Consider the following 16918-nt stretch of genomic DNA (forward strand, 5'->3'; position numbering starts at 1 on the left):
CTACATGTGCCAATGTGACCTGTAGCTTCCTGGCCTAAAAAAACTTTAAAAAACTCCAGTCATGTGGTCTTAATGGTTAGAAAATGTTTAAATATATTTTCTGATTTAAGAATAAAAATATACTTTAAAATATACAAAATTGACACCATCCATGATCACAAATTTGTCAGAAGTTCTACCATTTCACATTCTAAACCAATGACATGAGGTGATTTAAGCATACATTTGCAAAACAAAGACATCCAGTCACACCACATCCAGTCACACCACAGCAGAAATCTGCACATTACTGTACAAAACATTTTTCCAAGATCACTCAAAGAACAATGAGCTTCACATTATGCAGAGGCCAATTTTCCATGATATTCACAGGTACGGTGAAACACCCCAACAGCAATAAGAGAGTGGATGTTATTTAGAGCACTGAAGCGGTCTCCCAGACACCTACCCTCAATTGGGTGTTAAAATTATAACAAATTGATGCACACGTGCTCAAATCAGAGCTTGAATCAACAACATTAAAATGTGTTCCCTGGTATTGCAAACCAGAATATTGTGACTGTTTAGGATTTGGGCCTTGATAGACTAGTGTCAGCTACATGTGCCAATGTGACCTGTAGCTTCCTGGCCTAAAAAAACTTTAAAAAACTCCAGTCATGTGGTCTTAATGGTTAGAAAATGTTTAAATATATTTTCTGATTTAAGAATAAAAATATACTTTAAAATATACAAAATTGACACCATCCATGATCACAAATTTGTCAGAAGTTCTACCATTTCACATTCTAAACCAATGACATGAGGTGATTTAAGCATACATTTGCAAAACAAAGACATCCAGTCACACCACATCCAGTCACACCACAGCAGAAATCTGCACATTACTGTACAAAACATTTTTCCAAGATCACTCAAAGAACAATGAGCTTCACATTATGCAGAGGCCAATTTTCCATGATATTCACAGGTACGGTGAAACACCCCAACAGCAATAAGAGAGTGAAATACAAGAGGGAATAATATCTGGATAGGACTGATATGTCATTCAACTCATGGTGGTTTTTAGGCACTTCTTACTGTTTTGTCAAGTGGCATAATACAATGCAAATGAAGAGAAATACACAAAATACTGTAAATAAATACACTTTAGGACACACAAATAACTGGTTTCTACCTGCTCTCATTCCAGAGTTTCTGTTTGATAAATCCCATGATCTCAGAATGATCAGTGGAAAATAAAGCATTAATTCAAAGATATTTCCTGAGCTAATAAAAAAGACAACTGGCTTGTGGATGATCCAGTACTTTGAACAATATGGTAAGAATACTTGTTGCAAATCCTATACCTGGGTGTTGATATACAATACCAACGAAGTACTGATATGAAGATTGACTGAACCATGCAACTTAACAAAACCATTCACAGCAGAAAAGTAATTTGTGTAATAGAACATCAAAGAGGCAGTTGATTGCACAGTGGTGATTTAAAGTCTACACAATTAGACTGATTGCTAGCTACAGAACTGACATGATCAAAACTGTTGAGATTCCAACCCAAGAAAAGGGTAATAAATACCATCCAAGCAAAGTTCTAAACAAATGATACAATAAAAACAACTGAGGATGAGAGTTCTGGTCTGGCCAGAGTGTCATCTCAATCACATGAGGCCTTTTAAGTCCAATGACTGATGTGTCATTTTCAAAGTGAGTGAATAAATAGTAAGATCAACACAAGCTATAATGAGCAAAGATACCAATACCAGGCACAATTTACACACACACAAAAAAAAAATCTCCCTTTGGACAGGGAATTACTTCAGGGCGTCTAAATTATTTCAAACTGATGGCAACCATCAACATCACATAATGAGGACCTTAAACTCTATTTAAAGAGTGTGTCTAAGTTAAAACTTCTTCCCACAGTTAGAAATGAAAGTACAGAGGATTAGAAGGAACAATCACCACCTTTAACATGATCTGTGACATCATCTATAACAAAGCACTCATGTATTTTGAATGCACTGCAAGTCTTAATCTGGTTAGATTTTTTGATAAAAAAAAAAAAAACTTTGAACAACAAGTCAACCCTCGGGAGATCTGTGCTCTCACCTTCAATCATTAGCCCTCTTCTCACAAGCAACCAAACCAGTACGTACAATGGACACAAACAGATGCGTGTGCTGACAACTAAAACCATCTACATCTGTCATCTGATCACATGTAACCCATCGTTGCCACTCATCCGAGCACCAATGCCTTTAAGACCGAAAGAGCTAAACTAGAGAATAGTAAAAGTCCTCTGTGTTCTTACAGACACCCCCATCGGGTTGCCATCCTACACACACATTTTTTGCAAATATTTAAGGTGTACTTTTTGTACAAATAAACATGGTTTTGAACCCTTCTATGAAAAAAAATATTCACATCAGAATGCCATATACCACCCAGAAAGAAGTTCAGAACAAGCTGACCCAACAAGAATCAAAACATAGAAAGAAAAAAAAAGTCCAACAGCTTTTCAGAAAATATTCTTAAAAATCCTTCATTCTATTACCAAGATATTATCATATCAAGTTATCAAGATATTGGATGGCATTCAATCAAATAAATAGAGTACCTAAACTTTATTTTTATAAGGAGCATTGTAAGCTGGGCTGGCCTGCTACACCTGAACAGATTCTAGGGCAGAAGGTGCATCTCTCAAGGTGCTGATTCAGGATCAGCATTTCCAATCAATATCATCAGGACTTAAATATCAAAACTGTCACAGGCCAGTTCTCCGGGCCACCTCCAGTCTAGCCCTGCTGCACCAGCCTGCGGTAGTGCGGCATGACCTTGCTGTCAGGGAGGTAGAGCCCCATTTCCAAGGCAACCAGGACAGGGAACTCCAATGGAATCAACTCCCGGCGGTTTATACGAAAACGCTCCTCCAGCTTCTGCTCAACCATGGAGAAAGAGAAGGGGGGCTAAGAACGAGAAGACAACCTCCTACGATACTGCCCAATGCTCTGATTACCGTAATAATTCAATTATTTCAAATGATCCTGACATGAGCAAAAGTATCCATACATTTTAAAACAAACAAGGTACTGTATTTTCAATTCTTTAAAAAATTCATGCAATGCTCAAATGGGTAGGTTGAATAATACAATTGCATGTTAGGAGTGCTACTTGATTGTAAGTTGCTCTGGAGAAGAGCGTCTGCTAAATGACCAATATGTACAGTTGAAGTCGGAAGTTTACATACACCTTAGCCAAATACATTTAAACTCCTTTTTCACAATTCCTGACATTTAATCCTAGTCAAAATTCCCCATCTTAGGTCACTTAAGATCACCACTTTATTTTAAGAATGTGAAATGTCAGAATAGTAGAGATAATTATTATTTTTTCCTCCTGACAGAGCTGGTGTAACGGAGTCAGGTTTGTAGGCCTCTTTGCGCGCACACACTTTTTCAGTTCTGCCCACAAACATTCTATAGGATTGAGGTCAGGGCTTGGTGATGGCCACTCCAATATCTTGACTTTGTTGTCCTTAAGCCATTCTGCCACAACTTTGGAAGTATGCTTGTGGTCATTTTCCTTTTGGAAGACCCATTTGCAACCAAGCTTTAACATTCTGACTGATGTCTTGAGATGTTGCTTCAATATATCCACATAATTTTCAGTTGGGATGGTGTTCTTCGGCATGCAAGCCTCCCCCTTTTTCATCCAAACATAACAATGGTCATTATGGCCAAACAGTTCTATTTTTGTTTCATCAGACCAGAGGACATTTATCCAAAAAGTACAATCTCTGTCCCCATGTGCAGTTGCAAACCGTAGTCTGGCTTTTTTATGGCGGTTTTGGAGCAATGGCTCTTCCTTGCTGAGCAGCCTTTCAGGTTATGTCAATATAGGACTCGTTTCACTGTGGATCTAGATATTTTTGTACCCGTTTCCTCCAGAATCTTCACAAGGTCCTTTGCTGTTGTTCTGGGATTGATTTGCACATTTAGCACCAAAGTACGTTCATCTCTAGGAGACAGGAAGGAGATGCGTTCTGAGTGGTATGACGACTGCGTGGTCCCATGGTGTTTATACAGATGAACGTGGTACCTTCAGGAGTTTGGAAATTGCTCCCAAGGATGAACTAGACCCTTTTTTCTGAGGTTTTGGCTGATTTCTTTTGATTTTCCAATGATGTCCAGCAAAGGGGTACTGAGTTTGAAGGTAGGCCTTGAAATACATCCACAGGTACACCTCTAACTGACTCAAATGATGTCAATTAACCTATCAGAAGCTTCTAAAGCCATGACATCAATTTCTGGAATTTTCAAAGTTGTTTAGGTGTACCTATGATGAAAATTACAGGCCTCTCACCTTTTTAAGTGGGAGAATTTGCACAATTGGTGGCTGACTAAATACTTTTTTTCCCCACTGTATGTAAACATCTGACCCACTGGAATTGTGATACAGTGAATTATATGAAATAATCTGTCTGTAAACAATTGTTGGAAAAATGACTTGTGTCATACACAAAGTAGATGTCCTAACCGACTTGCCAAAACTATAGTTTGTTAACAAGACATTTGTAGAGTGGTTGAAAAACAAGTTTAAATGACTCCAACCTAAGTGCATGTAAACTTCCAACTTCAATTGTACATGTAAAAAAAAAATACTTCACTCACGTCAATCAGCTGTCGGACCTCCTGCTTCTTCAGGTCACTGCTGATCTTGGCTGCCAGTAGGACGCAGGCTGCAGACACCAACTTCCTATTCTGCTTGTTCAGGCGGCCCTGCAGCACCAGTTTCTCAAAGTACACAAATGCCATGGCCACTGTGACCGGCTGCAAACTGCACTCCTCTCCCACCGCACGCATCTCCCATTTCAGGCTGTCAAACAGGAGGGAGGTTACAGGTTACACATGGGTGTGTATGGTAGGCAGATATGCAAGATTTGCATATGTAAATGCGTGGTTTGGAGACAAAGATACAAATGTGATTTTCAGAGATTGAAATAGACAGTAGACAAAAATGCACAACGTGTTCATGCACCGTGTACCTTCTTATCTTGCTGAGGGTCAGTTTAATATAGGGGAACTTCTCCTTAAACGTCTCATTCATGTCTTTCTTCAGGTCCGACGGCTTTACATACTCAATAACAGTCGTCTGGAAGACAGCGAACAAGATAAATATGAGAACTTTGCTTTCATCCTATTCTTAGAGATTGCATTATGATGGTGTTTACTATGTGCAGTAAAGTTTACTTGTCAATAAAATCCCTTACGATATGGATTGTTTTAAGTTGATAATGGTGCTACTGAACAAAACCAGAGCATTCTGGATTGTCAGTGTGTCATGTGATGTATTGTCTAGTCACAAAGTAATGTGGTGAGGTGTATGTAACATGTATAATGTTATAGGAATGCTTACCACATATGATGAGAATATAAGAACTCTCTTGTGTCTCCCGCAAGGCCACTGAGGGTCACTGAGTAGGTAGGGATCATAGTCTGCCAGGTCTTCTATATCTGTAAAAATGATATTAAATGAGAAGACAGTAATAATTGCAAAAACAATTTGCCAAAGAGAGAGTGCATGTAACCTGTATTCTAGTGAAGTGGAGCATACTCAGGTCCTGTCCTATGGTGCTGTTGAGTCGAGACGGGGTGGTGTAGTTCTTCTGGCCGTTGCATTGGTAACGTGACAGGGGGGTCTGTGTTGTGCTGGGCTCTAGTGGTCCACTGCTCTTCGGTCTCACCAGGGCATTAGTGGGGAAAAGGAACTGAGCGTACGATACCGTCTGATGAGGAAAGAGATGTTTACGAACACAAAGCACAGACAGACAGTGTGCAATTACTCTCCAGTTCAACCTTACCTTTCCATATGCACCTAGCTCCACCCCCAGGCCCTCCAGGCCAGGGAACAGGTCAGATGCCACCCCAGAGGACAGCTGTAGTTTGTGCGCCTCCAACTTTGAGTCACTGGGTGTGCAGAAAGAGAATCTACTCATGTCACCACATACCTCGTAAAATGTATGAATGCATGACTAAGTCACTTGGATAAAAGTGTCTGCTAAATGGCATACATTATATAATTATTATGCAGCTCCACATTAAAACCTGTGATCATCATAACACAACTCTTTTCCTGATGGCGATTCAGGACACACGAGAGGATGGCTGGGTCATATAGTGAGACAGAGGGATAGAGGTGGGCTGTAGTTGGTTAGGGCTATGTGTCTGTACCTGAGGTGAATACGCTCTCCATAGGGCAGCACTGAGAAAGCAGCACATAGAGACCGCTTGGCACAAATCATCATGATCCTGCAGGATACAGATAGCAAGTACAAGCACACAGAACATACACAGTGTCAGTCTACACAAACAACAGTTACAGTCACATACTAAACGGGTCGGGTCGCATACAAAGGAACATACTGTATTGCAGCCCTAACCATATCACTGAAATACATTTTTAAAGGGTTAATGACCTTAGATTTGAGTATCTGGGCTACAGTTTAAAAAATCCTGAATAACCAAAAATGTCTCACTAGTGTTACTACTCCTACTGGTGGCACGTTATCCTAATGTAAAAAGAAAAAGCATATTAGTTGATTTAGAATGGAAAGCCTTTTTAAATTTAAATGTATGTAGTGCCCAAATGCCACCACAATTCAAGAATGCCCCAAACTAGTTAACTACAGCATTAGTAATGCACTTATTAGTACAATGTGTATGGTGCCTTCGGAAAGCATTCAGACCCCTACTTTTCAAAACATTTTGTTACATTACAGCCTTATTATTAAATGGATTAAGTAAAACAATTTCCTCAGCAATCTACACACAATACCCCATAATGACAGAGCGAAAACAGGTTAAGACATTTTTGAAAATGTATTAAAACCAAAAATCAGAAATACCTTACATAAGTATTCAGACCCTGCTATGAGACTCGAAAATAAGCTCAGGTGCCTCCCGTTTCCATTGAGAAACATCTCAACGATGTTCATGGTCTGAGAGTCCTTTAGGCAAACTCCAAGTGAACGGTCATGTGTTTTTTACTGAGGGGTGGCTTTTGTCTGGTAACTCTACCATAAAGACCTGATTGGTGGAGTGCTGCGGAGATGATTGCCCTTCTGGAAGATTCTCCCTTCTCCACAGAGGAGAGATTTTTGGTCACCTCCTTGACCAAGGCCCTTCTCCCCCGATTGCTTAGTTTGGCCAGGCGGTCAGGTCTAGGAAGAGTCTTGGTGGTTCTAAACTTCTTCCATTTGAATGATGGAGGCCCCGGTTCTTGGAGCCATTCAATGCTGTAAAAATGTTTTGGTACCCTTCCCCAGATCTGTTCCCTGACAAAATCCTGTCTCGGAGTTCTACAGACAATTCCCAAATCTTTGCTCTGACATGCACTGTCAACTGTGGGACCTTATATTGACAGCTGTGTGCCTTTCCAAATCATTAAATTTACCACAGGTGGACTCCAATCAAGTTGTAGAAACATCTCAAGGATGATCAATGGAAACAATGCACCTGATCTCAATATCAAGTCTCATGGTAAAAATAATTTATAGCAACCCAAGGTGTAAAATAGTAAATAACGGCTTCTTCTCAGAGAGTTTAGAATTGTCAAGAGGAGTTAAACAAGGGTGTCCGCTGTCACCATATCTATTCGTTATGGCCATCGAAATTCTAGCTATTAAAATAAGATCCAATAACAACATTAGAGTATTATAAATCCAAGGCTTAAAAACAAAGGTGTCCATGTATGCCGATGACTCAAGTTTTATGTTAAGTCCGCAAGCTAGATCCCTGCAACGTCTCATTAAAGATAAATTTTCTGTACTCTCTGGACTAAAACCTAATCATGATAAGTGTACAATATTACGTATTGGATCCTTAAAAATACAACTTTTACATTACCTTGCAGCTTACCTATAAAATGGGCTGATGGTGAAGTAGAGATACTCGGTATTCATATCACAAAAGATTTAAAATAAGATCTCTACTATGAATTTCAATAGAAAACTTGTAAAAATAGACAAGATCCTGCAACCTGTGGTGGATGAATCAGAATTAGTTTGTTAACAGAAGTCATTAAGATATCATATCTGTATTATATTCTTATGTGATATACTTTTTATTAGAATGTATTTCTAATAGACTCTAGTGTTGGCAGTTGCATTTCTTCCCTCAGCTGTGGCTCAGTCACTTGGGGCCCAGAGAGGGGAGAGGTCAGGCTTGTCTTTTACATGTCTCTGGTGCTATGCAGAATATCAGAAAGGGGAGAGGACAGGATGGAACATTGTCTTCATATGTGAATGTATCGGTTAAGCCATGTGAAGGGATGGCGTGATTAAGGGGGAACCAATTACTTGTCTCCACAATGTCTGTGCAAGTCACTCCCTCCTTTTGCATTGGGGTGTAGGGCAGTGTCTGGAACCATTTTATGTCCTCTCTGAAGTTGTACTTATTCTGGGATAGTGTATGACCTAGAGGCTCACTCTCCTCAGTGAGCTTGTCCAGGAGTGGGGTCAAGGGAGGGTTTACTTGAGATGAGAGTATCTAGAGTTGACAATTGATTTATGCCATTGGATGAGATGGTGTTTTTGTGCTATGAAGTACCAGGAACAAGATTAGAACCTCATCTTAGGGACCAAACTGAATGATAACAATCACTATAAATGATCTGGCTAAGGAATACTCCTTTCTCAATTATAAAGTCTCTTTGTGAACTGTTCCTAAGATCTGTGGTTCATCATGTAGGTTGAGAGGGGTGTATCTTGTCTGTAAAAGATCTTAGGATCTGTACTTTCTGTTGGTACTTTCAAATGGTTCATTAGAGATGGCGCATCATTGAAAGTCAAATTGTTATTGCAAAGCTCTTATTATTAAAATATGTAGTTTAAGTATAACTCTGACTGGTGTGTGAAGTTTGTAACTCTCCTCATTTGGTAAAGTAGAAATAAGCCACCACAAACCACAGAGAGGTAAATACCTGTCTATTTATGGAAAATTGCCCTGATTAAGTCCTTAGTCATATCTCAGTTTACTCACTTAATTATGGCGCTGCCTACTCCTGATGATTCATTTTTCAAATCATAAGAGCAAAAAATATTTTGCTTTCTCTGGGACGCTAAAGCAGACAAAATAAAACGAGCCCATCTATATAATGAATATGAATTGGGTGGATTGAGATGATTAAATATAAAAGCACTAAACCTTTCTCTAAAAGCTTCACTCATTCTAAAGTTTAACCCTAAATGGTTCTCAAGTAGATTAATAAGAAAATCTCATCCATTGTTTAAAAATGGCCTTTTTGCCTTTGTGCAGATTGCCATGTCTCTTTTTCGATTAATTGAAAGTTAGATACTTTGAAAAAAGTATGTCTTTTTCAAACAAGCATTGCAGAGCTGGCTACAATTTCATCACCCTGGAAAGATAGAAGAAATTTATGGCTGAACTCAAATGTGCTGGTTGATAAAATACCTGTATTTATGGGAAAGATGTTTGAAAAGGGTATTTTGTTCTTAAATGATATTGCAATGTTATGTCTTTCATGGAGTTATCAGAATTGTACGGGAAGGTCTGCTCAATCTAAGAGTACAACCAATTTATTACAGCATTGCCCCAAAAATGGAGGCGGGTGGCAGCGGGAGGAGGTAGTGAACTGGTCTGTCTGCCTGATATAAAGGATCAAAACTGGCAGAGGAATAAAAATAGCATAAATAGGAAAGTATACCAGTTTCATTTGAGGACCAGGATGTTGACAACTGTGCCATACAGATTGCAAAATAGTTGGGAAGAGATTATTGATGTACCAATTCCATGGTACAGGGTGTATGAGTTGATATATAAAACAACGCAAGATTCAAGACTCTGTGCTTTTCAGCTAAAATTATTATATAGAATTCTTGCCACCAACAAAATGTTGAATATTTGGGGCATAAAATCATCAAAGCTCTGCAGATTTTGTTGTGAGGATACAGAATCAGTAGACCATTTATTTTGGTATTGCCCTCAGGTAGCCCGTTTCTGGTCTCAGGTTCAGGAATGGATGAAAATGCATTGCATTGATCTAAAATTGACCCTAGAAATAGTAATGTTAGGGGATCTAGAGAAACCGGGTCAGTAAATTACTAATACTCTTAGTAAACGTATTTATCTTCAACACGCAATCTGTAGAATCTATTCGATTAGATAGATTGAAATTGTATGTTAAACATCATAGCATAGTTGAAAGATATGTGTTGCGTAGAAACCCGAATTGGGTGGCCAGCCGGGATAGATGGGATGGGCTAAGGGAAGCTGAGGGTTGGGTATGTGTAATTGGAGACAAGTGGGAGTGGAGTTGCTGTGTGAGAGAGAGAGTATGATGGTCAAAAGATAAAGCGGGAAAAAAAATCTAAATAAAAACAGAATAAAAGTACATTTGAATGACACTAACACGGAACCCAAACCGGCTGCACTTGCTAGCTAATTTGTCCTATTTAGCTAGCTTGCCGTTGCTAGCTAATTTGTCCTGGGATATAAACATTGAGTTGTTATTTTACCTGAACTGCACAAGGTCCTCTACTCCGACAATTAATCCACACATAAAACGGCCAACCGAATCGTTTTTAGTCATCTCTCCTTGGATGGTTCGGGTTTCACAAGATTGTGATCATGAAAAAGGAAACTATGACATATTTCATATCACTATCATGCACACGCACCCTCACACATAAGGATGGCTCTGTTGCTGAAAGACAGATACATGTTTGATTGTGTCTTGATGCTGTATTGTTTTTCCTTCATGTTCTAATACTTTAATGTTACCCCTTGTGTTTTTTGTAATAAATAATTATAAAAATGTTTTAAAAAGTCTCATAGCAAAGGGTCTGAATACTTATACAAATAGGGTATCTGTTTTTTATTTTTAATACATTTGCTAAAACCTGTTTTTTCTTTGTCATTATGGGCTATTGTGTGTAGATTGCGGAGGGAAAATAATTTTATCAATCTTAGAATAAGGCTGTAACGTATCAAAATGTAGAAAAATTCAAGGGGTCTGAATACTTTCTGAATGCACTGTATATTAAGAGAGTTGGGCCAAATTTTATCATTTTGAATATTGTTCTAATTGTAGACATTCAGTACATCACATTATTAATATAACACACATGTAACGTTAAAGCTGGAATCCTTAACAGTGAAAGTGACACGTCCGTTTGCAATATTACAACTGCAAACAAGGGACACATTTGTTTCCCCCTCGGACATCATTGCACACGCAATAGAACAGCAGCATATGCAATTCACTTTGTAACTTTTTTTTTTACCAAATCCACGCCGCTCCCAGTTCTGCTTCGTTAACAAAACAGAAACAATAACTACGGCTGTTGGGTGGTCAGTGGCACAGTTTCCCCTACTGCGGATACCAGCTTTACTGGAGGTCTAACAGGACTGCCATTTCATTTTTAAGTGTCATGTAAATGCACCATGATGCTCTTTCTAGGCATTATATTCCGCATGTAATGTTAATTGTGCGCCAACATGGCTGCAGTGCCACGTAAATGCATTATGATACAGAAACCGCAATGTCCCATCTCTCTAAATACATGGCTCTGGTTATTGCAAAACATCTTATAACATGCCAGCAACATGCGATACTCTATTTGCATTTTGCAATAAGTTCATGAAAACATGCAAAAATGACTAATGATGTGATATTGTCTATGATTAAGTAATTTTCAGGTAGGGAGAAATGAGAGGGCTTCTAAAACAGTTTGCCTTGTTGAAACAGATACGTTTAGAAAAATGTGTGTCTTATCTTTGTGTCTCCAGGGAAACTTTTCTTTCTAAGACAACCTGACTAGGCTGTAGCCCTATAAGCCTCACCCAGGTTCCTCATTCATAAAAAACACATTGAATAAGAGACTAAGTTAAACAGAGTGAGAATAGGTTGAGTGCAGCTTGAGTGTGATAGTTCAGTCCCATCTTACATAAGGGATATTTTACTGTTAATGCCAGGGAGGGTTATATTTCCACAGGACACCTTTTTGGTGTTTTGATTTGATTAAATGCACTGTTGCAATCCACACAGTCGTTCTGTTACTCATTTAAGAGGGTTCTCTAAGTTCCAGCAGGTCTCTTGCAATCTTCTTCCCTCTTCTCTATAAAGCCTATGCTTATGAATGCAATTCATTTCCTGTATGTCATGGGTGACTACAATGCCATTTAGAATTACTTTTTTGATACCACTTGTTGAGCCTATAGAAGAATGCTTTATACATTGTGTTTTGGTTGTTCACTTCATTAGAATACACAGTTTACGCCACACATCTCCTGCACCCCCTGATCTACTACTTAAACTCACCTGCTGCCTCTTGTGTCATACTGCCTCATATTCTTGATAAAGTGGACCTTCTTGGCCACCCTTGCAGGTTTTGGAGAGCCCGAATGATTCCGTGATCTAAGACAAAATGGAGAACACAAACATAATTGTCAATTAAACGTCAACATTAGTAATGTCTAATATCTCGACCAACAGGTAGCAACAGTACCATATAATTTGTCAGTGAGTTTTAGAATATGGAGGTAGACAAATATGGAGGAAGAATGAACCATTTTCTTGAAATAATAAACTAAGGAAGACCTTAAAGATGAATTTACATGACATGTCTGAATAATAATGCCAAAATCACAATGTTGTGTGAGAGGGAGTTGAAGTAATATGTTTGTTTTTCTGTTTACACAAAGCACAGCATTACAGAGAATGATAAAATAAACAAACCAATAACAACTAAATATGTTTAATTTAGAACTAAATAGTTTAATTTAGTGATGAGTTGTGCAGCACTTGTAGCTGGGGAAGGCTTAGCTGTTTTTAGAAACATCTGCTAAATATGTGTATGTGACCAATACAATTTGATTGCTAGTATCTTACACACTAGCATTGCTAGGAATTAGCTTGTAAAAAAAACTAATAGTCCTCAGAAGCGAGAAGTTAAATAAAATTCAATTTCAACCTCCTCTGAGTCTGTCCTGCCGATTGCCCATAGGGTTGGTCCTTATGCAGGGGGGAAATTGAGAATAAAAAAATCTAATAGAACATAAATTAAAGAGATTTCTCAAACATGGGTATTTTTTAGACCTACTTCCTCTGATAACCTCATGTCAAAATAAAAGTCCAGCACGTGCGCCAAACCTGCACAAAAAAAATGTAGGGGACATTTACTTTGACACGAGTAAGGAGAGGAACTTCATAGGTCTACAACAGACCCACGTGTGGAAATTCTGTTTCATTTTAAGTTCCATTGTGTGTTCTCAAATTTCCCTCTGCACAAGGACCAACTATACAGACAATGGACAGAATATTTTAACTTCTGGCGGACGATTCCGTTTTTTTTGCAAGCCAATTTCCAGCAACCCTAGTGTGTAAATACTAGCGTTGCTATAAGCAGCTAAGCGATCGTCCAACTGTTCTCTTATATCAAGGCAGGGTTGAATGTTGATAACTGGGCGCCGATTTGCTCGTAACAACATTGAGTTGACCAGCAGTCAGTACTTGAAAAAAGTTCAATTCTGAAAACGCTTACCTGTAGGCCTACAGTACGTATATTTGTCCTGTACAATCGCGGTCCTTCCGCGCTGTGCTAAAATTCCTATTTATTTTATAAAAACGTAAACAATACCTACTTTTTCTCACATTTGTGTTGCTCACGTAGCGTCCTCGATGTAAGCGGAGATACAATTGGCACATGAGCATTCGCGCTGAGTTGAGCAACCCAAATTAGGAAACGGTCGGTGGTTGTATCCGATAAGGGTTTATTAAACGTGTGAATTTCGGATCCCGCGGAAGGAACGCGGTTGTACTTAAAACGGTTACAGGTAAGCGTTTTCAGAATTGACATTTGTACATGTATCGACTGATGATAACGGTTGTTGCTAGTAAATCGCGCGACCAATTTCCCCCTGCATAAGGACCAACCCTATGGACAATCTGCAGGGCAGACTCGCAGTAAATTGAATTGTATTTAACCTCTCGCCTTTGACGGGCTATATCGTTTTTTATACAAGCCAATTCCTAGCAATACAAGTGCGTAAGATACTAGCTTTGCTAAAAGGAGCTAAGCGTTCCTCAGCTACAAGTGCTGCAAAACTTATTGAATCAAAACTCAACTCCGCCTTTATACTAGAACAGAGTTGAGCGTTCCTCAGCTACATTTGTCGCCGCAGTTTTTTTTTACGGACTTTGACAGGGAAATATTTTATTTCCCAATTTAGCAGCTGACAACTAAAACGTTCTAATGATTGCTCTGAGAAATAGATTTAAATAACTAAAATTGACGTACGGTCTAGTCTGTGGCCATTTGCGTTACCGTAGATTTCTATATTGAAATGAAATATGCGGAAGTAAATAGACCACATTTATAAAATCAGGCCTATTCTGTCAAACTTTGAAACAGCCAATGTTGGTTACAATGAATACAACAGCAGAGTGAGTAACACCTAACGTTAGTCGTGACTGATGGTTATGGCAGATTCATCCATTATGTTTTACCACCCTATAATACAAACGTAGTAGCTAGATACTATTTCCCACCTTTGTGTATCCCCCGGAACGGAATTCTGAGTCTGGAGCACAAATGATGATTTGGCACTTGGATTGAATGTCTGAGGTCCAGAGGTGGGGGACAGAGGGGTATCTGGTGGGACCATGGGGTCAACTCCCTCAAAAAACACCTCACTACACCGCACAGCAGTACTTGAGCCCGTGTCTGTAGACATGACCAAATTAGGAGGGACTGGGCTCAGTCCACTGATCCCCGCCACAGTAGGAGCAGCGCCACCGGCCAAGGAGGGTGCCACAAGGGAGACGGTTCCGTAGATACTCGATGAGAAAAGAGGGTGTCCAGTCGCCTGTGCCCCGGTGGCGTCTCGACTTCGGAGTTCCGCGGCCTCCCTTTGACCGTGGTTTCCATTGCTGAGATGATACAAAGGCCTTCCGTCTAAAGATATGTTGTTGAGGAACAAAAGAGCCGCCTGTCTCCGTCGTGAATCCTTACCTTTTCGCAGGTGTTCTTTGTGTGATTTTGCAGTATTACTGCCTGTTGTACATTGACGACCGAAAACAGCAGTCGCCATTCTAGTATAATAGAACGATTGTGCTCGTTGAGGAATGAATTTAGCCGGCGAGAGGACCTCTCCACGCCCACCATAAGCTGATTGGTTCAAACGTATCATTATTGAAATAAGTACGGTTTGGTTTTAGGGGATTGGCTGTGAGTTGATGGCGATGCAATTGTAACAACTGATTGAGACATTATTCGGTTCGTTTTGCGTGGGCTGGTGCCCCGGGTTAGCGGAGTTGTTAATTTAGGACCATTCCATTGGTCCTTGAGTGAAATAGCCAGCCACCCGGGGCACCGGGCCATGCCAAACGAACTTCACCAATGTAACAACAGATAATAATAGATTGTAACGGATAGATGCATAATAGTCAAGGTATATTCGACCCTATGCATTTAATCAGCAAAACATTGGCCATCTTTTAATAGATTTTTCTATTAACTATGGTCCTACTAATTTCATCCTAATCACCAATTTATTGTATAGGAATCTGTTACTTAATAGCCTGCTTTACCCAGAAGGTTGGTGATGATTTATATTGAATAACATTGTGCTGCAGAGAAGCAAAAATGTGTACATTTGGCCCTATTCTCCAGAATTTTGGATATGAGATTAAATGTTTCATTATATATCTGTTTTACTGTTTAGATATCACTTCGTGTATCTAGTCCACCCATTTTGAATACGTTTTATTTGGAACAATGAAATTATAGTATAGTAAGTAGTCAAAAGTATAGTATTTGGTCCCATATTCCTAGCACGCAATGACTATGTCAAGCTTGTGACTCTACAAACTGTTGTTGGAAGCATTTGCAGTTTTTGGTTGTGTTTCGGATAATGTCTTGCCCAGTAGGAACTGAATGGTAAATCATGTATTGTGTCATTTTGGAGTCACTTTTATTTTAAATAAGAATAGAAGATGTTTCTGAACACTTCTACATTAATGTGGATGCTCCCATGATTATGGATAATCATGAATGAATCCTGAATAATGATGAGCGAGAAATGCTAACCTCCCCTGTTATTGGTAATGGTGAGAGGTTAGCATTTTTTGAGGGGGACTAGAGACATAAAGTGCTTTAATTTCTAAACAGTAAAACCGGTGTGTATGAAAATGCCCTCACATAAAAGGTGACATTCCGTACTGTCACTTCATATGAAACATTTTATTTATTTCAAATACAAAATGCTGGAGTATAGAGCCAAATGTACACATTTTTGCTTCACTGTCCAAATTAATACAGATGGGAGTGTATATGATATGGGAATGGCTGTTAAGTGAACCACTTTCAGTTGAAAATTATGATAAAAAATGTAATAATTTTGTGTAGACAGGTATTGTTTCATACCCCGCTGCAAAAATCGTTGGAGACTTTTATCTCCCTCACCAACTTCAAACATCTGCTATCTGAGCAGTTAACCGATCGCTGCAGCTGTACATAGTCTATCGGTAAATAGCCCACCCATTTTTACCTACCTCATCCCCATACTGCTTTTATTTATTTACTTTTCTGCTCTTTTGCACAGCAATATCTCTACCTGTACATGACCATCTGATCATTTATCACTCCAGTGTTATTAATCTGCAAAATTGTAATTATTCGCCTACCTCCTCATGCCTTTTGCACACAATGTATATAGACTCCCCTTTTTTTTCTCTACTGTGTTATTGACTTGTTAATTGTTTACTCCATGTGTAACTCTGTGTTGTCTGTTCACACTGCTATGCTTTATCTTGGCCATTTGCAACTGCGAAGTTGCAAATGAGAACTTGTTCTCAACTAGCCTACCTGGTTAAATAAAGGTGAAATAAAAAAAATAAA

General features: G+C 39.1%; 1 protein-coding gene across 3 annotated transcripts; it reads right to left on the reverse strand.

Moving 5' to 3' along the window:
* Positions 1-69: 69 nt before the first annotated feature.
* On the reverse strand, positions 70-16916 carry LOC109908183 (CDK5 and ABL1 enzyme substrate 2). Of its 3 annotated transcripts, XM_020506723.2 has the most exons (9): positions 14569-16916; positions 12340-12435; positions 6231-6308; positions 5861-5966; positions 5614-5785; positions 5416-5513; positions 5045-5151; positions 4671-4875; positions 70-2936 (listed from the first exon to the last, which is right to left on the reverse strand). In XM_020506723.2, the coding sequence occupies exons 1-9, from the start codon at positions 15207-15209 to the stop codon at positions 2796-2798; spliced, it is 1644 nt and encodes a 547-aa protein (XP_020362312.1). In that variant the 5' UTR covers positions 15210-16916; the 3' UTR covers positions 70-2795. The 3 variants fall into 3 exon arrangements, with proteins under 3 accessions (XP_020362312.1, XP_031650322.1, XP_031650323.1); XM_031794462.1 differs by having other exon boundaries at positions 5614-5966; XM_031794463.1 differs by lacking the exon at positions 14569-16916 and adding an exon at positions 13662-14092 and having other exon boundaries at positions 5614-5966.
* Between the last annotated feature and the right edge of the window lie 2 nt (positions 16917-16918).

This window comes from Oncorhynchus kisutch, linkage group LG17 (assembly GCF_002021735.2).
Source record: "Oncorhynchus kisutch isolate 150728-3 linkage group LG17, Okis_V2, whole genome shotgun sequence".
Classification (NCBI taxonomy): Eukaryota; Metazoa; Chordata; class Actinopteri; order Salmoniformes; family Salmonidae; genus Oncorhynchus; species Oncorhynchus kisutch.